The following is a 21,969-nucleotide window of genomic DNA, read 5'->3' as shown; positions in this document are numbered from 1 at the left end:
TCTGGGGAGGGGATGTCACAGTATGTAGAGGTAGGGAGGTTGGGAAGGAAGAGAAGAGGAAAGAGAATGAGAGTTCAGGGCTTTTGAAGAGGAATAAAGACCAGTTACTCACCTAGTGAAGGAGAATTTGATTGTTCTTGTCACATAAGGCTGTGTCTTATGTGACAACCCTCCATCCCATCCTTACCCCACACCAAGAAGTGTGTGGGCGATGGGAACAGGGCATCTCCAGAGACTTCCTGGGGTAGAGGTGCAAAGATTCTTGCCCTCACAGGGGGAAGATTCCAGCCTCTGTGAGCGGTGGTATGAGATGGGAGCAGGGAGATAGGCTCTGTGTGCAGAGGCTCCTGGGGTTGGGCTCTCCACCCCCAGAGCAAAACCCTGCCAACTCTTCCCCAGCTAGGTGCCGATTATTCCATTTCATTTGGACCCTTGCCTCTCTATTTTTCCCCCTTTAGTTTCTGGAGCTTTGGCATCTTGCTGTTGATTAGCACCTCTGCTACAAAGGGCTTGGGCTGTGGAAGAAAGCAGACTTTAAAGGTAGAGCACCCTTGTCTTTCAGTCAAACAGGCGGATGCAGGAGAATGCACAACAGGGAAGTTGAAACTAGCCTAGAGAAATGGAACATCAGGGATCTTCCAGTCTTTCTCTTCACTCAGGTAAAAATACAACAAATACTCTTTTGACCAAAATAGGTAGGTCGAGCTGTGTGGGAAGCTCCATGCCTTCCACTTCCTTCTTCTGCTGTTGCAAGAAACCAATCATTTACAAATAATTAATAAATAACCAATACTCTGGCCACCTGATGCCAAGAGCTGACTCATTAGAAAAGACTCTGATGCTGGGAAAGACTGAGGGCACGAGGAAAAGGGAATGACAGAGGTCAAAATGGTTGGATGGCATCATTGACTCAATGGACATGAATTTGGTCAAGCTATAGGAGATGATGAAGGACAGGGAAGCCTGACGTGTTGCAGTCCATGGGGTCGCAAAGTGTTGGACACAACTGAGTGACTAAACAACAACAACAATAAATAATTATCTCCAAGTGCCCAGTGTGTGAAAGAGGGCAGTCCACTCCCTTCAGGCACCTGCTGCCATTGAGGAGTGGTGGCCTCTGATCTAACTTTGGGTCCATTACAGGGAAGTCCAGGCCTGGGCAGAGAGGCTCCTCCCCCACGTGCAGGATCACAGGGCTTCCAGCCACCAGCCCCCAGGTCCGCTCAGCTCAGCCCTGCAGCCTCGGCTCTGGGAGCGGCCTGCCCGGGGTGGAGAGATTTCCAGGGAATGGGGGGCAGGGAGGAGATGCTGTTTTTGCACTTGAGCTTCGCGCTTCCTTGACACTTTCCTGTCTCTCGCTCTGCCGCCACGTCGCGGCGCCTGCCTGGGCGTCTTCTCCAGCTCCGGGGTCACCTAGGGCTCAGTGGCCCCGGGAAGGGTGCAGGGGGAGGCCTGTGCGGAAACCGGCCCAGGCTGGCGCTGGAAACACCGCCTCTCCGGTGGCCCCATAGGTCCCGATATGCATGTCGGGGTATTGGACTGGCAGCTCTCCAGGCGCTGGATCCCCGTCACTGCCCGCTGCCCTCCTGGGAACGGGGCGCGAGGGGTGGTGGGGGCACGATTTGGAATTGAAGTTGCCCTGCGGGGTCCCCTCTCCTCCATCCAGCAGCCCTGGCCTTTCCTTCCCAGTTCTCTCCTTGGCCTCGTCTCTCCCTGGGGGTCTCACTCTCTGTTTCTGTCGCCTGGTCTCTTGACTCCTATCTCTTCTTTCTCTGAGTCTGTGTTTCCCTCTTCTGTCGATACCCCCTCTTTTCCGGGGTCTCTGTTACTCTCTGCCCTCTGTCAGTCCTTTCCCAGCTGTTTTTTTCCCCTAACACTCCACACGGCCTAATACTCTGTATTTGACTTACTTCTCTGTCTTTCTCTTATAGAACGTAAGCTTCCCAGGAAGAATTTTTCTCTATTTTGTTCTATGTTGACTCCCAGCAGCACAGAAAGCTCCTGGCACCGAGTAGGTGCTCAGTAAAAATAGGATGAATGACTGGATGAATGAATTGTCTAAGGACGGAATGAATCCTGTCCCCTGCTGAGTCTCTGGGGAAGCCCCTCTGGGCTCTCAAGCCAGTCTTTTCTCTGTCCTTTCTGCCTGCCTTCTTTGGTCTCAGCTTCCTCTTGTTTTTGTCTCTCTCCATTCCTCCCTCACTTTTTTTCTTGGTCCTACTAACTGACATGGTCCCTCCAGCTTTCCAAAATGTAGGGGTCCACGCCCTCCACCCTCCCTACCGGGAGACAATACACCTGGCATCGCTTGTCGGCCTTTGTCCCAAGGAGCCTGGCAGCTCACGTCTCCAATTGCTGTAGGCTCAACGCCTAACCCGGTTCCTAGCAGAACTCAACCTCTAAAATCCTGACTACACCTGGAAATCCCTTCTTCCTGCAGACCCCAGAGTCCTTGGTCCTTAGAGGCAGCCTAGATTTGGGTGGGAGATTTGTAGGCAGCTGCACAGATTAACACTCCCCAGAGACTCAGAGTGGGCCTTCCTCTCCCCGTGTCTGGCCTGGGCCTCAGGGTTCTACTTAGAGAAATGGCGGTGACTGAGCACCTACTGTATGCCAAGAGACTCACTCCCTTTTGAGACAGTGTTCTGTGCTCCAATTCCCAGCAACCCTGAGAGATTCTATTGGCAATTCCTTTTGTAGTTGTAATCATTCAACAAACATTTACTGGGCAGCTACTATGTGCCAGCCCCTGCTGCCCTCATACATCCTGCATTCTGGCATGTATGGGGGAGGAAGGGGTGTGTACAAGCAACCACAGATAAACGAATTTCTAACTGTGGGGAACAGAAGGCCTAGGGATTAAGCTAATTCACGTTTTTTTGTATTCCAGGAACATTTACTGTGCTCTTCCGCTGCACTGGGCACAGCCAGTGCTGCAACTTCAATAGTCCCTGATAGAGGAGGAGGGAGGGAGAGTCCACAAGTGAAAGAATGGTGCCCACATCACCAAGAGAGAGCCCAGAGGTGGCAGCTTAGGTCCCAAAGAGTAGGGCCCCGCCAGTCAGCTCAAAGACTCTGCAGGCTCAGGGCAGCCAGGGCAGTGGGTGCCAGAAGCTTCCGCTAGCGCTAGTGTCTGTTCCCTTGCCCTCCAGCCCCACCCCCCACCGAAGTCCTCTGTGAGGAAGGGGAGAGGGAGCCAGGCTGGGAGAAGGAAGAGGAGGCATGAGAGGGCGTCAGCCTGGCCGCAGGGCGCCCGGTGCTCCGCGCTCCGCGCCCCGCTGGCGGCGAAGCCGGGACTTGCGGGCGCCTGGACCGGGTTTCAGTTCTGGCCTCTGCTGCCCCGGGACCTGAGGATCACTCTTCCCATTCAAAACACTTTTGGCATCCTTCCCGAAATTAATGAAAACGTAGAGACTCCTTTTAGCCTTTCTTTCCCTTCCCACGGGCTCTTAGATTATGAGACAGGAGCTGTTTTATTTAACCTTGATTTTAATTTTTAAATGTGAGGCATATTCAATGAAATTTAGAAATATTTGAAAAACAAAACAAGGGTTGTTTTTTTTTTTTTTTAAAGCATTTCGTTGTAGAAACTCGATATTAAATAGAATGCTGCTGGTGCTAAGTCGCTTCAGTCGTGTCCGACTCTGTGCGACCCCATAGACGGCAGCCCACCAGGCTCCTCTGTCTCTGGGATTCTCTAGGCAAGAATACTGGAGTGGGTTGCCATTTCCTTCTCTATTAAGTAGAATAAATAAAAGAATTAAGACTCAGAAATCTAGATTTGAGACCTACTTCAGAGAGCACTGGCTTTGCCACCTCCAACAATGGTTTTAACCGCTCTGGGTCTCTGAGTTTCCGTTTGTTCGAGGACGGGAATCTCTCTCCCTCTAGCACAGCGATGCTGTTGTTTCCTCGAAGGAAAAAAAAAAAAAAGGAATTCGAAAGTGTTCTGTAATCTGGAAATGACTCTAAAATATGGTAGGATGTGCCAAAAACTCTAGTCCTCAGGGCCGGAAGCAGGAGGAAGCGTTTGCGGTCTGTGAGTGAGAGCATGGCTTCGCCTTGCAACACCAGGTAGTATTTTTACAAGTTTGACAATTAAGAAGCCGAGCTGCCTTCTCCTCTCACGTCTGCCGGCCTCGAGGCTGGTAATTCCTTTCCGGGGTGCAGAGCACTCTACCCTCAGGAAGGGGGCGAGGGTCCCTATGCCCCCCTCCCACCAAGAATTCCCAGTGCCAAGGCACAGGGTTCAGGAGGGAAAGAAGGTCTACTAGCTTAATTCGTTCTGCATTTTTCCGTCCACGGGGATGGCCCTGCTCCGCACGCTAGTCCTCGGTGCTCCACTCGCGGAGGGTTGCGCTGCGCTCAGTGCGGGCTCCGCGAGTGAGGACCGACTGTCGGAGAGGGAGAAGGAATCGCCCGCAGCGCGAGGCCCCACGGGGCAATTGGAGGGCGGCGAGGGGACTCGAGCCGGAAAACGCTTCAGCGCGGGTCCCTTTGCCCGTCTGCCCAGAGTCCTTGTGCACAGACTCGCAGAGTATCGTCCACACCTCGAAAGAATTCGTTACACAGGACGAGGGGTGACTTTTCCGGTCCCCTCTCTGGTTCTCTCTCTTTGCGGGTTTCTTGATTAGAAGACTTTGGGGGCCCACTGTTCTTTCCGGCATCGTTCGTTTTTAGGGCTGGCGGCCGCCGAGGCTGATTTCCGCGGGGTCCCCAACGACTGCACCAGCCAGAACCGAGATTGTGGCACCGCCTTGCGCTTGGCTTAAAGCAAGCTCACTCCGGTCCCACCAGGAAATCCGGAGAACCCCACACGGAGAGACCCTCGCTGGTGTCACTGTGAATCCCATCGTCCACTGCTTATTAACTTCTTTTTTCAGGGAACTAGAGTTCCGATCCCTTTGTCCAACGTGTCCTGCCTACAAACCTGTCTCTAAGGTATGGACCGGCTCAAGTCCCAGAGGTCTTAATGGAGCAAGAAAACGCATCTTATTCTTGTGTCCTGGAGATTTTTTTTTTTTAAGCGTAAAGCACATTTTAGTAATTCTTATTTCTCTAAAAATCTCACCACTTGACTCTTCATTAGACCCAGACTCCTAGTAAAAGAGGTCAAAGAATTTCACAGTATTACATTTTCCTTGCAGTCTATGGGAAAGAAAAGCGGAAAGAGGACGTGAATGGGGTTGGGCCATATCCCAGGCCAATTCAGAGCCTTCTCCTTAAAAATAGCCAGGAGTTCGAACCTCCAAACACAACCGCCCCCCTCCCCCGACCCCCCTTCCTAGCGGCCTCCTGAACGTGGGAGAAGCCTGGGAACTTAGCGGCAGCCGATAAACCTCCTCCAGCCCGCGGGCCAGCGAGGCCTTGAAATGCTCTCTGCTCCTGGCAACGGCGAGCCGGCCCCAGCGGCTCCCGCCTCGCCCAAGGGAGGGAGGGGGCGAGCGAAGGAAGGAGGGAGGGAGCGAGGGAAAAAGAAACACCCTAAAAGAGTGGGCGGCTCGCCAACCACCCTCTGGACTGTCCTTGAGCTGGGCCCTTTGGGAAGAAACTTGGGGCGCTGGGCCCAAAGGTGGGAGCACACAGAATACATCGACACAAAATTCTCGGTCCCAGTAGCCTTCGTAGAAGCAAGGAATCTTTCGTGGACTCCTGGGCTTCAGCACACAGGAGAGCACGGGGGTTGGGGGTTGGGGGCGGTGAGGTGTGGCGTGGGAGTGGGGGCTGGTAAAGGAGCTCTAGCGCAGGCCTTGCCTGGAGCGGCCCCCTAGTGAATCCCGGCTGCCTCGAAATCAAGCGCTTAGAAAAATCAGGCTCTTCCATCAGGGGTCTCACAACAGCCACATACAGCAGGGACTGCTAAGTGACCCCTCCATTGCACTGGAGACTGGAGGTTGGGGAAGTGGGGCGAGGCCCCCCGCCGGTTACCGGGCTAATGCGACCCTCAGCACGCGCTCTCACGCCGCGGCTGACCCTGCACTGTGGAGGTAGCCTGCGTGGGAGTGGCCGTGTCCTTGGCTTTGGGGAGGACGCCCAGATGGCCGCTCCGCCAGATGCTAAGCTCCAAGGTCCAGTCTCCAGGTTCATCCCTTTTCGCCCTCTGGGGGTCGCGCGGACGGGAGGCAGCTCTGAGACTTGGGGCATCGCTGGAGCCACAAATTTCCAGGGAGAAGAGAGATGCCGACGCAGCTTCCTGCTCGGCTGAGCTCAGCCTTTCAACTCCTGAGAAAGCCCTCGTAGGCCCCTGACGCAGGCCTTTTTCTTCGTGGCTTTCTCGCTCACTCCAGTGGGAAGGAGGACCCGTTTCAAAGAGCGCAGGGGCCGTGCACCCTTCTCGGCTGCATCTGAAAGTGCGCTGGTCGGAGTGTCCCCGAGAAAGCGCCTTTTCCCAGGTCCAGCCTCGGGGATCCCCAGGACCCTCCTCCGCACCCCCCCCCCCCCCTTGAGTTCCCAGGCCTGGGATCTGCAGCACCAAACTCTGCCAGGCGCTGGCGAGGAGTTGGGGGAAGCTGGAGAAGGGACCAACACCTAGCACGCCACCCTCAGCTTCCGGGGCGCGAAGGGACCCGGCGGACAGCAGCCCAGGGAGCGGCGTCGGTTCACCCAGCCAGCAGCAGCCCTTCCGCCCCTCTGCTGGGCACCTCAGTATTCTCTCTTTCGCCTGAGCCTCTCTAGATCTCCGCACCTTTAGCTCAGGGAAGAGACTTCCCCGCGCAGCCGCGCTCAGTCCTTCCTCCGGGATTTTCCTGAGAATCCCCACGAGTTGGCCACGATCCCTTTGGGGGTTTCCTTCCAGCCAGCCCCTAATCCTAGCCTGGTTCTCGGCGCCCGGATCGCCCTTGCGCAGGCCGGGAATCCAAGACCGATTACCGACTGCGGAAGCGGGTCTCGCCTTGTATGTACCCTTACTTCGGAGGCGCACAGGTTTCTTGCAGGGAGGTATCCTGGCCCCCTCCCGACCCCTCCAATCTGGCTTGAGAAACCTGCGCTTGGGATAGAAACACGACCTTTGGCGGGTGGGGGGTGTTTAACCGAAAGCTCTTGAGAGCCACCGGCCGGCTGTTATCTGGAGCTGAAGGCTGCGGTAATCGATGGGTTATTTTTACGCGGTAATAGGGCCCTGTGATTGCTCTATTAACCTTTAGACCTGTCTGAGGGACTCTCCGGCTCGCAGCCCCGCTGCGCTGGGGCCTCTAGGCACTGACGCCGACTCCAAACTCAGGCCTGCCACCCTTCTCGCCCGGCTCGGGGCGGGGTGCTGAGCCCCTGGAAGAGTCATCTCGTCGGAGAAGCCCCGCTGGATTGCTGAGCTCCCCGAGCCCCTGCTAAGTCTCTTAGATTAGTGCGGCGGCGCCGCAGGCTGCAGAGAAATCGGAAAAATCTGAAGGCAGGAGGCCGCAGGGGCTGGGAGCTTCGCCAAGAAAGCGTGGACTTTTTGCATAAACACAAAACTGTAGGCAGGAGCCTCACGGACTCCCTGGGCTACTGCGAAGGTGAAAGGGAGGGCGGGTTAGGTCTCCGCGCTCCGCTTGAGGAGGCTCATCCAAGTTTGGTGTCTCTTCCACTTACCCGGGATCTTGGACTACGAGGATCCCCACTGCCCACTATCACCCGGAGCCTTGCAGCCAGCCGGGGCACTCCCCGGTGACCCAGTGCCCCACACCCGAGCAAGGGTCGCTCCCAAGAGGTCACCTTCCCCTGATCAGCCCCGCCCCTCGCCCACCGCGTCCCTAGCCTCGGCTGGAACCCGACCACCAGGAGGCGTGGGGAGGAGGGACGAGGTGGAAGGCAGGGGAGGTCTCATTAATAAAGCTGACCCAGGGCAAAACCGCAAAATCGAATCGACCTCAGGCAGGGCGTGAGGTGGGGTGAAGCCCCGCGCCCAGGCAGAAGCACTTTGGCGTTTTCCGAGGAGATCCCAGAGCCTGGACTTTGCCTGCTGGGGGAGTTTTTTTGAACAGCCCCGCAGCCCGGCGCCCGGTGGAGGTGCAGCCGCCTCGGCGCACCCCCCGCCCCCTTCCCTTGCACGTGACTCCCGCGGGCCAGTCAACGCCGGCGAGCCGGGCGCAGGGGCCAGGGGCTCCGCGCCGCGAGCCGGGGGACTCCGCGGCGGCCGGCAGGGAGGCTGCGGGAGCTCTGCCGCCGCCTAAGCTGCCGCGGCGCCCGGGGGAGCGCGCGCTGGCCTCCAGGAAGCTCGAACCCCGGCAGGTACGGCTTTTCCCATCCCTCTCCCGGCTCTTTCTCCCTAGTCGCGGAACACCGATCTCCTCCGTGCGGGCTTGCCTGGGAGTAGAGAGAGGTAACTAGCGAGTGGAAAGGAGACGTCGGTCATCCCGGGTCCCTAACCTTGCCCAGAGTCGGCTCTCCTTTGGCTTAGCAGTTTCTTTAAAGCTAAGTGAGATTTAGGGGGAAAGTGGAGAGGAATCTTCTACGAGCTTCTGGATTTTTTCTGTATGAACTTGGACGTTTTTAGTCCCCGCCCCTCGTGCGGATTTCCCAGCCCTTGTCTGCACCTCGCAGGACTGGGCCTTGGTGGCGATGATGGCCGTGAGAAATCATCCTGACCAACTGACCCGGGACCGGCCGCCCAGCGGCTCGAACACGTAGAGACTCAGACGGAGGACTGTCGCCCATGGGCGACAGAGTGGCGGTGGGAGGCGGCGCAGCTGGGCCTCAGGGCCCCGGGGAGGCGCTCAGAAGTCGGGAATGGCTGCTGAGCGCCCGCTCTTTTTATGCCTCCCAGTCTTCCCATCCGGGGTCCAGGGAACTAAACGCCCCTCACGCAGCTAGCAACCCCACCCACCCACAGTGCTTCTGGATGAGATTAGCTGGGGTTGGGGGGGCGGGTGGTAGGGAAGGGCGGGAACCCGGCGTAGAGCGGTGATGTCCCTCAACTGGCCAGGGCTAGCTACCGCATCCACGAAATTCTGTCGCTTGACCTTGGGCTGGGGGGTGATCTAGGGGATCAGAGGATGCCCAAGTGGTGAGCTGCCACTAGGCTGAGAGAACAAGGGGCCTTGGGGTTGGGCTCAGAGGGTGGGGAGGGACCCAGGGCTCGTGGGAGTCCGGGCCAGCGCTGCCGGGAAGGTTGGGGAAGCGCCTCGGGGAAGTATTTCCTGTGTTTCTCAGAAAAGGAACTGCAGCCTAGAGCAGGTTAGAGGTTTTAAAAGAGAGAGTTTTTATTAGGGTGACGGGGTGGTTCCCACCCACCCTACCCCCCCACTTCTGGATCTTCACGTCCCCCTCAGCGATCAGGTTCATTATTGCCAGAGAGTGTGTGCGTTCGGGAGTGACAGTTTTCTCGGCAGCAGGCCGCGGGGGAAGGCGCCAGCAGAACCGAAGGAGCAGGAGTGACTGTAAATGGACGAGAACGTTAGGGCGCTCTCCATCCTCCCCGCTGGCAGAATTTATCAGAAAAAGGCTGTGCGCTAACTCAGTAAGGAAAAAAAGCATTCCTGTCCGGCCTGTGAATCGGGGTGAACTGGGATGAGTGATCAGGAGGAGAGGGAAAACTGGGCGCAAGTCTGAATCTCCAGAGGCCAGACCTTTTCTGCCATTCTCAGGAGTTCTGTCTGTATCTTCTCTGGGTGGCCTGCGTCGGAGTCTCAATTACAGAAACAAGCAACAGTCTTTTAAAGGGAGCAGTTAATTTCTTGTCTTAACAGAAAGGTCTATGGTGGTATTTTCTCCACCTTCTATTGTTCAGTAATCCAACTCTTAGGTAATGTATCAGCCATTTTAAAAAGGCAGAGAATGCAGTAAAGACAAATGTTAGACTTATGGCATTTTCAGCGTTTACATTTTAAAGCTTGTTAAGTTAGCATCTGTATGTATATTGGAAATTGGATTACAAAATTATAAATCTTCCTTTCCTGCAGCTATGTGAGAAAAGAAATATATAACGTTTGTTTTAGAACTAGGGGGGTATTCCAGAAAATTCAATGAAATAGGTCAACTATTGGATTTTAAAATTAAATACTGAATATTTTATTAAGGTAAACCTGTGTAATTTACTTATTGAAGCCTAGGTATTCCATTAGGTATTAATTTTTTGTGTTCATTTTTGAAGGGGAAAATTGATTTCAGGTCAAATTTTTTAATATCCATCCTCTAACTAAACTTCTTATTGGAAGGAAATGTTCACCAAACCAATAATTTATCAGAGTTTTGAAAGCAAATAATAAACCACTTAAGAGTTAACATATGACTATATAATATAGTGCTATCCTATTATTATTAGTGATGTTATTAATGATGAAAAGCATTATATATTATATTAGAAATTCAATTTCCAGAACTTTTACTGGAATAAAGATGACCATTTATTATAGTACATAATACATCAGAAGCACTTTCTTTTGATACATTAGAAATTTTTAATAGTAATAATAGCCAAGTATATAGAATTTATAATCCTCACAGTGACCCTACCAGATAATTACCTTTAATATATGAATTTTTGCAAATGAAGAAACTGAAGCCTGGGGGTTAAGTAATATGTCTACAGTCATTCATTTAGTAAGTGGCAGAGCCTGGATTTAGTACATAATTCAGTTAATAACTCTATAAGTTTGCTATTGCAATAAAAAAAATTGTTAAGAGTACCTGCATTTTCTTAAGGAGAAAAGTGGGCACGGACTGGACAAACTTAAACTCTGGAGTCCTTCAGATTTTGTCCCCCACCTCTTTTAATTGTACTTTGATCTTAGAGGAGTTTTAAAACTTTTGGATGCTTCAGTTCTGCCTTTTGTAAAATGAGGAGAGAAACTTCTGCTTAGTGGACTTGTAAAGAAAATGACCTGGAACCAAGCAGGTGCTTCAGAACGTAGCATGCTTGGTTTTTATCAGAAAAATTGCCTGGTGAAATCAAACACAGGATGCAAGTCCTACAAACAATCAAGTCCTACAAACTGTTTCTGTCCCCCAAGCAGTCTCATTGGTGTTCTGATTCCATACGTGGCTGGACCTGTGATTCCATGTGCAAAACCCACTCAATGAATTGGAGATCCAGTGAGTTCTATAGTTCTGTAAAGCGACTGTACATTTCTCTCACTTTTCTCATCTTAATATCCAGTCTGCAAAATCTCCAAAATAAAACTATTTGTAAGAAACGTGTATCTTGTCTAATTTGATATCCACATTGTATAGTTGTATAGATAAGAGTTCACAAGCCTTTTCACTGAGATTTACCAGACGCTGTGTTCATTTATAAATATTTAGAATCTGCCTCTAGTTTAAAAGCAAAAAAAAAAAAAAACCCAAACAAACAAAAAAGATTGCAAACAAAATTTTCTTAGGTTGCTGTTTTTTTTTTTTTTAATAAAGTTTGTCCCTGTCTTCCACGGGCAATCTAAAGTTCTTTCACAGTCAGGATCAGTTGGGGATAGGTGGGGGAGAAAGGAGTTGGGGAGAGATTTCTTAGATTTCTAGGCTCTTCGTGGAAACCCGAAACCCTTGGTCTTTTAAAATACTGTGACAAGAATATGCTAGAAATAAGGTAAAATAAAAGTCCTTCCTGACAAGCAACACAAAAAAGAAAAACGCTGGTCGAGATCACAACCAGTAATTTACACGTCCAATAACCGCAGAGCCCTACGCCTCTAAGGCGCCCCTCCCCGAGGCTTCCTTGCAGCAGTCACACCCCACGGGCCTCTGCAGATCAGCTTTCCGAGGAGCTGGGCCCCTGAGAGTGGCGATTTTGTTTGTAGGGCGAGAGAAGCAACCAAGCTTAGGGGAAATAGGCCCTGAAAGCACTGGATGACCTTGTTTCCCTCTGTCGTTCCTTCTTTAGACGCGGCTACATTCTCGGAGGAAAGGAGCCGGCCCGGGCCTCAGCCTTGGAGCCAGCCTACCGCACCCTGTGCACCAGGCCGGGGTTTTCTGACGACCGGCTGGCCCGCGTCACCCTGCAGGACTCCGCGCCCCGGCGCCATCCCGCGCCTTCGGATCCTCTAGGACCTTTAGTGGACTCGCCCCCCACCCCTCAACTCCACCACCAAGGGGAACAACCACAAATTCAATTTGGGATTTTCCTGAGTAAACCAGAACCTCAGTCTTTTTGCTCAACGCTGGATTTAATATGTATATATTTTTGAAGGATTTGTGTGTTTTTTTTTAACCTTTGATTTTTGATCTTCGGGTTTTTTGACAGCCCCTCCCCTGTACGTTATTCGTTTTTTGTTTTTAATTTTTGTGTTACTATTTTCTCTATCCGCATTACTCCTTGGCCTGAGGACTCGGACGCTGCGAGCACGCGCGGGGCGATGTACCAGAGCCTGGCCATGGCCGCCAACCACGGCCCCCCTCCCGGGCCCTACGAGGCGGGCGGCCCGGGTGCCTTCATGCACGGCGCGGGCGCCGCGTCCTCGCCTGTCTACGTGCCCACGCCGCGGGTGCCCTCCTCGGTGCTCGGCCTGTCCTACCTCCAGGGCGGAGGCGGGGGCGCGGCCTCCGGGGCCGCCTCTGGCGGCAGCTCGGGAGCCGCGCCGTCGGGAGCAGGGCCCGGGACGCAGCAGGGCAGCCCGGGCTGGAGCCAGGCGGGAGCCGAGGGAGCCGCCTACACCCCGCCGCCCGTGTCGCCGCGCTTCTCCTTCCCGGGCACCACTGGGTCCCTGGCTGCCGCCGCCGCCGCCGCCGCGGCCCGGGAAGCCGCGGCCTACAGCAGTGGCAGCGGGGCTGCCGGCGCGGGCCTGGCGGGCCGCGAGCAGTACGGGCGAGCCGGCTTCGCGGGCTCCTACTCCAGCCCCTACCCCGCCTACATGGCCGACGTGGGCGCGTCCTGGGCCGCGGCCGCCGCCGCCTCCGCCGGACCCTTCGACAGCCCGGTCCTGCACAGCCTGCCCGGCCGAGCCAACCCCGCGGCGCGACACCCCAATCTCGGTGAGTGCTGCATGCCGCGCGAGTACCCGGGGCCGGAACAGAAGCAGCCCTGAGCCCTGTTTGGGGCATTTAATTTTTCACAAATATATGGGGGTGGGGGCAGAAGGTAGAAGGGATGCGTGAATTTCCAAGGAAAGCAGACTGGGATACCGAGCCAGGCGGCCAGGGTGATGATGGCGGTGAAGGTCACAGCTCCAAGGAGCCCAGATTCAGTGAGATTGGGCCTGCCCTCTACATCCTTTCCCGAGCGGGAGAGACGACTGCAGGATGGCAGGGGCTGGGGGAGCCCTCCGCGCGGCCCCGGACGTAGGATGCGTCTGGGCCGCCGTGCACCCAGGCAGCGCCCATTTTTGGGTGACTGGGGAGGCCACCGGGCGCCCATGGTGTACAGCGCCGAGACCACGGGGTTTCTGCTCCCACCGCCTCTCAGTCCTCCGCAGGGCACTCATTCCATGGTTTGGGCCCAACATCTTCTGGCTCCATGTGGCGGCTCAGTTAGAGGATCCCTCTGGGCCGTAAATTTTCCTGTTGAGTATCTCACACCGGGAACAAATGAGGGACCCTAGCAATGGAGAGGGCTTCCCTGGTGGCTCAGACAGTAAAGAATCTGCCTGCAATGAGGAAGACCTGGGTTCGATCCCTGGGTTGGGAAGATACCCTGCAGGAGGGCATGGCAAGCCACTTCAGTATTCTTGCCTGGAGAACCCTCATGGACAGAGGAGCCTGGCCGGCTACCATCCATGGGGTCCTAAAGAGTCAGACAGGACTGAGCGACTAAGCACAGCAATGGAGATGGGTTGAATTGGGACCAGTGCCAGGGGTGTGTCTCTGGGTCGTATCTCAGGGCCAGAGTGTATTGTGACCTTGGCTGGTCGGCCAGACCGAGGTGCCCAGGGCTGCGTTAGAAGCACTCCCCAGATGGGTGTCCTGGCAGACAGGGAGCTAGGCATAGGAAGTCCTGGCACACAGGTGCTTCTTTATAATGCCCACCTGTGGAGACTGTGACGCAGGTCCGCGTGTTCAGCCTCCTCCTGTCCCTAGCGCTGGGGTTAGAAGTTACAATTGTAACAGGCACAATGTTGTAGTTCCTTTGAACGTCAGACCTGAGAAGGACAGCATGCGTGTGCCCCTTGGCCTGATTTACAGATGAACAAAATGAAGTCCCAGGAAGGTCTTCCGTGCTGAGAGGAAAAGGAAGTGGCACCACGAATTCAGAATTCAAATGTCCTTTGGTCCTGTGGAATTTCAGGCAGGGACAGAATCGGGTTTGGATGGAAGTGGCTTTAGAGGAGGAGGGGAAGCCCAGACTTGAGAAATAAAGTTACCATTTATTGACTGCCTACTAAGTGCTAAATCCTTTCGCACTTTGAAGAGGAAAGCTTTGTCCCTCCCTGGTTTCCAGTCTCGGGCTGGCTCCAAGAAGGATCCTGGCTTTGAAGGTTTTTAAATTATTCTCTGGCCCTGGGTGGCCTAGGAAGGTCCTTAGGGGTGTCGGACCAAATACACATCTTAGGTAAACTGATTAACCGTGCATGTGGCGCCCAGTTTCCCCCTCCCCCTCATCGGGGAGCCAGACGGCAGCCCCCCCCAACCCCAGGGAGGAGGACCCCCCTCCCCCAGGCTGCTAGCCTCTGGGAGGACCTTGAGAGATAGCTGGACAGCATCTCCATACAATGGCAGTTGGAGGTGGGAGTACCAGGGGTGGGGCCCTCAGGCCTCCCATTCTTGGAACTCTCCTGAGTTCTCTCTAGAACTCACTCTAGAACTTCCATTTTAAAATAGGAATTGTTCAGAGTTTTACTTCTTTTAACTTGGGAGTGGGCTGGAGAGATTGCTTCCTAAACTCCTGTAATCCTGGACTGAGAATTTGGTGTTAGAGGAAGAAAGAGAAGTCTGAAATCCAAAGATGGGGGACAGTTTGTGGTCATGAGAGTTACAGTCGCAGCAATGTTAAAAGAAAATAAAAGTACCGTTTGAGAAGTGTACTCAGTGAGTATTTAGATTAAAAAACATAACCCCTACCAAGCAGGAGAGTATTGGAGTCAGTAAAGTTTCCCACATTCCAGTGTCAGCAAGCTGACCTTTAAGGATGGCATCCTTTCTGAGAAGTGTGCTCTGTTCTGTGTCCTCCTGGTTCAGCAAGTCCCACCTGAAGACAGCCGTTGGGTCTGGCCAAGCCGTCGGATTTTCTCTTCTGTGCACAGCCAAGTGTTTTAAGTGGTCAAGTTATGAAAGGTTCCATGTTATCTATGTGAAGGGAGGAGGCATGTTGAATTTGTTGGCATTCACGTCTCCAGTATGTTCTCCAGTGGCACTTATATCAAAGCCAGTTAAAAGCAGCATATGTACATGTGCTTTTTATATGTTCCTCCCATCACATGAGCCCTCTTGTAAATGCCTCATAGCTTTATCAAGGACCATCACTGGCATGTTAACTGATGCTGAGTGGTAGAAGGATTAAGACTGATTCTATATTTTTTGAGAGCTTGCTGTGTGGAATGAACACCAGGTCCTAAGACCCACTGAAGGGCTTCCCTGGTAGCCCAGCCACAAAGAACCTGTCTGCCAATGAAGGAGATACAGGTTCAATCCCTGGGTGGAAAAGATCCCCTGGAGAAGGGAATGGCAACCCACTCCAGTATTCTCGCCGGGGAAATCCAATGGACAGAGGAGCCTGGTAGACAGCAGCAACACCTAAGACCCAGTACGGTGTGGGGGTGTGGCAAAAGCAAACCTAGATCCAGGTGCCCCTGTGATCTTGGGCGAGGTACTTACCTCTCTAAATCTCCTCTCTTTTTCCGTAAAATGAGATGATTGTAACTACTTTTAATGTTGTCTTAAAGTAGAAAAATACTGTAATGTCTGTGAAGTACTTGGCTCTGGCATCTCAGAAATGATGGCTATTTTATTAAACAGTCACTCGCTATCATGCAGACTGACCAGTTCTGATTTTCTAAAGACTGGGGTTTTTTTTTTTTTTTTAGGATTGGTAATGTTTCATGCTAAACCTAGAAGAGGCCCCAACAAATGGGGATGGTTGATCACCCTAAAGACACAAGAAGGCCAGTGAGTGACTCAGCAGGGAGCTATGGCCATGAACTGATAGTAGACGAGAGATGACAGACGTGTGCCTCCCTTCTGTCTAGGAACCTGGAAACCTTCACCAGGGTGGTACTGTCTGCACTTGGCACTGAAGGGTAAATAGAACTTTACCAGAAGTGCCTGCAATTTGAAAAAAAAAAAGATTAAGAAAACATATGCCCTCATCTATAAGTCACATAGCCTGGTACCATGAAATAATACAACCCAGTTTGGTTTTTGTTTAAATAATATATTTGTCACTATAGGTAAAACCACACAGACTAACTCACCCTTCACTCAGAAACTGTTTTTAATTTCAGTGAGGAGAAAGAAGCAAATACTTTTATTTTCTATGAAGTATTAAGCATTAATATTAACAATAGTTCACATCTTGCCAGAGTTCTTTTTTTTTTTTTGGTTATTGGAATAAGGGAAAACCCAAAGTAATAAAAGCAAACAAGGGCCTTTGTAGAGCTCTGGACTTCAGGTGGATGGAATTACTCTGCCTTGACTGCATGTATATAAACGTTAATTCATTCCAAGTTCAATATGTGCGTGACACACCATTGAGTTCGTGAATTAGGCTGCACTAATGGAATTATGTGACCTTACTGAGGCCAGGTACAGAGTATCACTCATGTTTAAGTGCCTGGCAGAGGCTGGGCACTTAGCAAATATTTCAGTGGAAATCCAAGAGGGAGTTGCCACAGTCCTCTGCCCAGGACAAACCACACACTTGGGCTGCTGAAGAGGCCAACTTCAGCAGAGAGAGGGACTGTGTACAGATATCTAAAATGCAAGAGTCTATGGCCTTTAAGAACTTCTCTGGTGGTCCAGTGGTTCAGACTCTGAACTTCCACTGCAGAGGGCATAGGTTTGATCCCTGGTCGGGGAATAAGATCCCACACGCCACACAACATGGCCAAAAGGTTTAAAACAAAAAATCTGTGGCCTTTAAACGTGTTGTTCCATGTGAGCAGATACTAGGCTTGAGAAGAACACTTTCACACATGAGACTGTAGTTGTTGAAATGGAATGTGGGCGCTGAAAGTTCTTAAGGATACACTGCGTGACCATCTGCCAGTGGAGCTGTGTTCAAGGGCTCGGGTCCACGGAGGTGTGCGTGTGAGTTAGCTATGCAGGATGATATAGCTGTCTCCTTGTGGAGAACACAGCTGGTAAGTAGGCATATCCATTTGTCAGAACTCATGGACATGTACCAATAGAATGGGAGCACTGAGAATTCCCTGGTGGTCCAGTGGTTAGGACCCCATACTTTCACTGCCAGAGTGTGGCTTCAGTCCCTGGTCGGGGAACTAAGATCCTGCAAGCTGTGAGGCCTTGGATGAAAAATTAAATAAAAGGGAGTATATAAAATAAACAAAATTGCCAAAAATAAATAAAAGGGAGTATATAAAATAAACAAAATTGCCCAAAAAAAATGGGAGTATTTTATTGTGTGTACATTACACCACAATAAAGTTGATTTTTTTTACCAATTAATGCTTGTAAATACTTAAGGCTGAAAAGGAAACTGGAAATTATATGTAAATATATCTTAAAGAAAATAACATTATGATAGATGTTACTGGAAAGCTATGGAAATATATTTTATAATGAAATAATTCTTTTGTGTAGTAGAAAAACAAGGGATTATATTTTTAAAGGAGCTCAACAATTTAGAATCATTTTAAGGGTTGATTAAAAAAAATAACAGTACAACAAAATGCATGTATAACAGTGTTAACCAGAGGTTTCTTTGAAAGCTTTGTCTTATTCGCTGTATTCTATGAGTTTGTTCATGGTGTAGGTTGGTGAGTTCCACAAACCTACAGCATAAACAGACTTTTAGAATCTTTTGGTAACTGCTTATCAACAAAGCCAGTTGCTTTCTGAGCCAGTTCATTTATGTAGGGAACTTTGTAAGATAGACTCGTGAGTAGCTTGTTTGGCTAGAGAATGATTCGTCAGTCTTTGAGAAACCAAAGTTGTTTAACTTTCCGGTTACCACCCCAAGTAGGTCAGTCGGAGCTGGGGCTGGACTGCGGTGCTGGCTTGAGAACCAATTAAACGGGGAAGGTGTGTGGGGGGAGCCAGGGGTGTGTCACTGCTTCTAGTACGATTTGTCACCTGCCCAATTGTGTCCCACCGAAAGGTCAAGCCACATTTGCTAGGTACTTTCTAAGCACTCAGGTAGAGTGATGCACGGGAGATGGTTTTAGATAACACTTTCTTTGGTATCCCTCCCTATTTTTTTTTTTTTTTACCTTAAATGAGCTAAGAAAACAAACATACTCTGAGATGGGGAAATAGGAACTCTGATACCTGTGGATGGAAGTGAAAATTGGAACAACCTTTGTGGAGAGCCCTTTGTGATGTCTGACAAATTACAAAACTGATACCCTTGACCTGGAAATTTAACTTCTAGGAATTGATTCTGCAAATATAAGGGCCTATGTTAGTTGCAGCGCTGTTTGTCATTGGAAATAATTATTCCAACCACAATTGGAAATAATCTAAATGTGCATTATTAGGCGACTGTTTGCTTACATATGGTGCATACAAACAATAGGAGATCTTGTCAGCGTAAAAAGTTAGGAAGTTAAAAAAAAATTAACACTGTTTAGAAAAAAAAGAATTTATATTCTTTGAATATGCAAAAAGCTCTCCAGAAAAAGTTAGAAAGTTCATTATGCAATGAACTTAGAATAAGCTTGGAATCCTCTCCAAGACATGTATAAGTGCAGGATGTATGTGTATTTGTATTTTTTAAAAAAAGGACAAGAAAAGATTATGTACGTTTGAAAATGTTTAATTTCTCTGTGGAACTGTTCATAAGGAATTTGTAACAATGCTTGCCCGATGGGATGGGATGGTGGGGGGTGAGGGGAAAAGGACTTTCACCATATATGCTTGGGAACTTTTTGAGTTTTTAACCATCTTAACCGTTTTTCATTGTCATTTTTGTACTTCTTTATTAAGTCATTAAATAACAAGAAAATACATTTGACATCCAGGGAGGTTAAAGTGAAAGTTTATTTGTTTTGTTTTTTACCATTTTGTTGTTGTTCAGTGGCTAAGTCACATCTCTTTTCGACACCATGGACTACAGCACACCAGGCTCCTCTATCGTCCACTATCTCCCCAAATTTGCTCAAATTCATGTGCGTTGAGTCGGTGATGCTATCTAACCATCTCGTTCGTTCTCTGTCACCCTTTCTCCTCATGCCCTCAGTCTTTCCCAGCATCGGGGTCTTTTCCAGTGAGTCGGCTCTTCACATCAGGTGGTCAAAGTATTGGAGCTTCAGCTTCAGCAACAGTCCTTCCACTGAATATTCAGAGTTGATTTCCTTTACTATCTGAACCATTTTTAAGTGTACAGTTCAGCAGTGTTGTTGTGTGTGAATGCTCAGTCATGTCCAACTCTTTGTGACCCCATGGACTTCAACCCACCAGGCAAGAATACTAGAGTGAATTGCCATGTCTTCCTCCAGGGGATCTTCAGAACCCAGGTATTGAACCCGCATCTCCTACATTGACGGGCGGATTCTTTACCACTGAGCCACCTGGAAAGCCTAAGTTGTTTTTAGATTGTTGTAAAACAGATTTTCAGAATTTTGTTTGTCTTGCAAAACTGAAACTCTATACCCAGTAAACAGCAACTCCAAATTTCAAACTCCCTACCAGCCCTTGGTCACTGCCTTTCTGTCTCCATGATTTTGACTACTTTAGATCCCTCATGTAAGTGGAAATCAAACAGTATTCATCTTTGTGTGACTGGCTGATTTCACTTATGGTCTTCCTGGTGGCTCAGCGGTAAAGAATCCACCTGTAATGCAGGAGATGCGGGTTCTATCCCTGGAGAAGGGAATGGCTACCCACTCCAGTATTCTTGCCTGGAAAATCCCATGGCAGGTTACAGAATCCATGGGATCACAAAGAGCTGAACCCTGAGTAACTAACAGCAACAACAAGGGCACGTCCTCCACTTTCACCCACGCTGTAGCCTGTGATATAATTTCCTTTCTTTTTAACGCTGAACAACATTCCCTTGTATGTACTACGTTTTGTTTTTCATCTGTCAGGGACACAAGTTGTCTCCTCCTCTTGACTGGTGAATAGTGGTGCTGTGGATATGGGTATACACGTGGAACCTTTTTACTTTTGAGTCATATAACTGTATTACCAGTTTAAAAAAACATGAAACTGGTTAAAATTTTAAAGACACATAAGTATTCGTTAATTAACTTCCTGAAAGTCTCCCTTCTTTCAAAAAAAAATAGGGTTCTATATTTAGAGTTTATGGATGCACAGGAAAAGCACTTTAAAACATAAATTGTTGTTTATTGAATGTGGCTTTTGATTTTTGCTTATCCAACAGGTGATTGCTTTACTGAGGGGTTCAAAAACCCTTATCCGACCCTCAGTAATGTCTTCTGGAAGCAGATCTCAGTCCGAAATTGTCAGATGCCACTCCCCGCCCCCCACAACTGACATGACTTCCTGAGATGCCCTCACTGGTGCATACACTGGCCACCATTCTTGGTGTGGGTACTTTCACTCAGATTATATTGGGGCTAGAACCAGAAAAACTAATAACCCAGGGCAGTGATGGGATTGTGTTAGAAAACCAAATTACCTTCCAGGGCAAGGTAAGTCAGTCTTTTAACCACTTCTTTTCAGCCTGTCCTTTTAAGACCTTTAAGGTGTTCTGGACTTAGAGCTGAAGCAGGTTGCAAATATCGCTGCTTCTGTTTGCTTAATAAAGAAAAAGGACCCCTGGTTTTTTCCATTGCTTTGCTCTAGAAGTGGGCAGTTCTTCCAGGTCCCGGGATACTGCTGTTTTAAGATCTTGAAGGGGCCCTTTTTGACATCCGAAAGTATTTGTCTGCTGGTGACTTCTTTGACCTGCAGTCCTGCGTAAGTTGCTGGTGATAAGTCTCTCTCATGGCTTGGAAAGTATCACTCTGTTACATTGCCCTGCCATGGCCCATGAAGTGGTCTCAGGTAACACTCTTCAGGCAGGATTATTTAAATGTTTTATTGGCTAATAAAACTATTCTTCTGTGTAGAGCTGTTCTTCTGTTTCCTTCTAAAGAAGGTAAAGGAAGATAATATGAATGGGGTTATAATAGTAACCTCTGAAGTATTTTAATTTATACAAAAGAAGTTTACAAGTTTGGGTACATTAATGTTTGAAAACCAGCTAACAACACTTTAGGGATAGGAACCTTTATCTTGTAATACACACACACATACAATGCCTGTATCATGCATATGGGGCTTCCCTTGTAGCTCAGCTGGTAAAGAATCCGCCTGTAATGAAGGAGACCCTGGTTCAATCCCTGGGTTGGGAAGATCCCCTGGAAGCAGACATGGCACCCCACTCCAGTATTCTTGTCTGGAGAATCCTCATGCACAGAGGAGCCTGGCAGGCTACAGTCCATGGGGTTGCAAAGAGTTGGACATGATTGAGTGACTAAGCACAGCACACAGCACATCGTTCGAATATGCAAGTAAGCTGAATCCATTCCGTGAGGAAGTTGTCAGGTGAGAGGGACTTGAAAGTTCTTCTTGAGAATTAGATACTGTGATCTCCATTTTGCAGAAGAGGAAACTGGTGCTCAGAAAGATTAACCTGTCCCGGTTCTCTCTGGTAGCCAACAGTAGGTCCGACTTAGAACCCAGGTAAGTCTCAATTTCCAGGAATACACTTTCTCCCCGTTTGCCACCCTTTCACTTGCCCTAGTTTAAGGGCACTCATCCTTTCAGATCCTGAAGGTCTGTCGTGGTCAAAGGTCTCAGGTCAACTTCAGGCATGTGTATTACTTTGTTCTCCGCCTGCTCTCTCTCCCCACTGTGGTTTCTCTTCTGTGTTTTCCTGTTTCCTACCAATGTCTCGCCGTCTCCCTTTGATGCTGCAGAACTCGCTGTGCCACGAGTCCCTGCCTCACAGAAGCGTCCTTTTAGCATCCCGATTTGGGGGTGTAGAGAATTAAAAGAGAGATT

The 21,969-nt window shown here is 50.1% G+C and overlaps 1 protein-coding gene across 5 annotated transcripts in view; it reads left to right on the top strand.

Moving 5' to 3' along the window:
* The window catches only part of GATA4 (GATA binding protein 4), a 78,870-nt gene that overhangs the window by 18,469 nt on the left and 38,432 nt on the right, over window positions 1–21,969 (top strand). For 3 of the 5 annotated variants that reach the window (XM_005209826.5, XM_059888967.1, XM_024995493.2), the window contains exons 2-3: window positions 459–8,208; window positions 11,792–12,879. In XM_005209826.5, coding sequence (XP_005209883.1) covers window positions 12,264–12,879 — 616 coding nt within the window. In that variant the 5' untranslated portion in view covers window positions 459–8,208; window positions 11,792–12,263. Of the gene's footprint in view, window positions 1–458; window positions 8,209–11,791; window positions 12,880–21,969 lie in introns of those variants that run through there. The other 2 variants (XM_005209825.5, NM_001192877.1) reach the window with 2 other exon arrangements.

This window comes from Bos taurus, chromosome 8 (assembly GCF_002263795.3).
Source record: "Bos taurus isolate L1 Dominette 01449 registration number 42190680 breed Hereford chromosome 8, ARS-UCD2.0, whole genome shotgun sequence".
NCBI lineage: Eukaryota > Metazoa > Chordata > Mammalia > Artiodactyla > Bovidae > Bos > Bos taurus.
The sequence above is the reverse complement of the archived record's forward strand: the minus strand, read 5'-3'. Positions and strand labels throughout refer to the sequence as shown.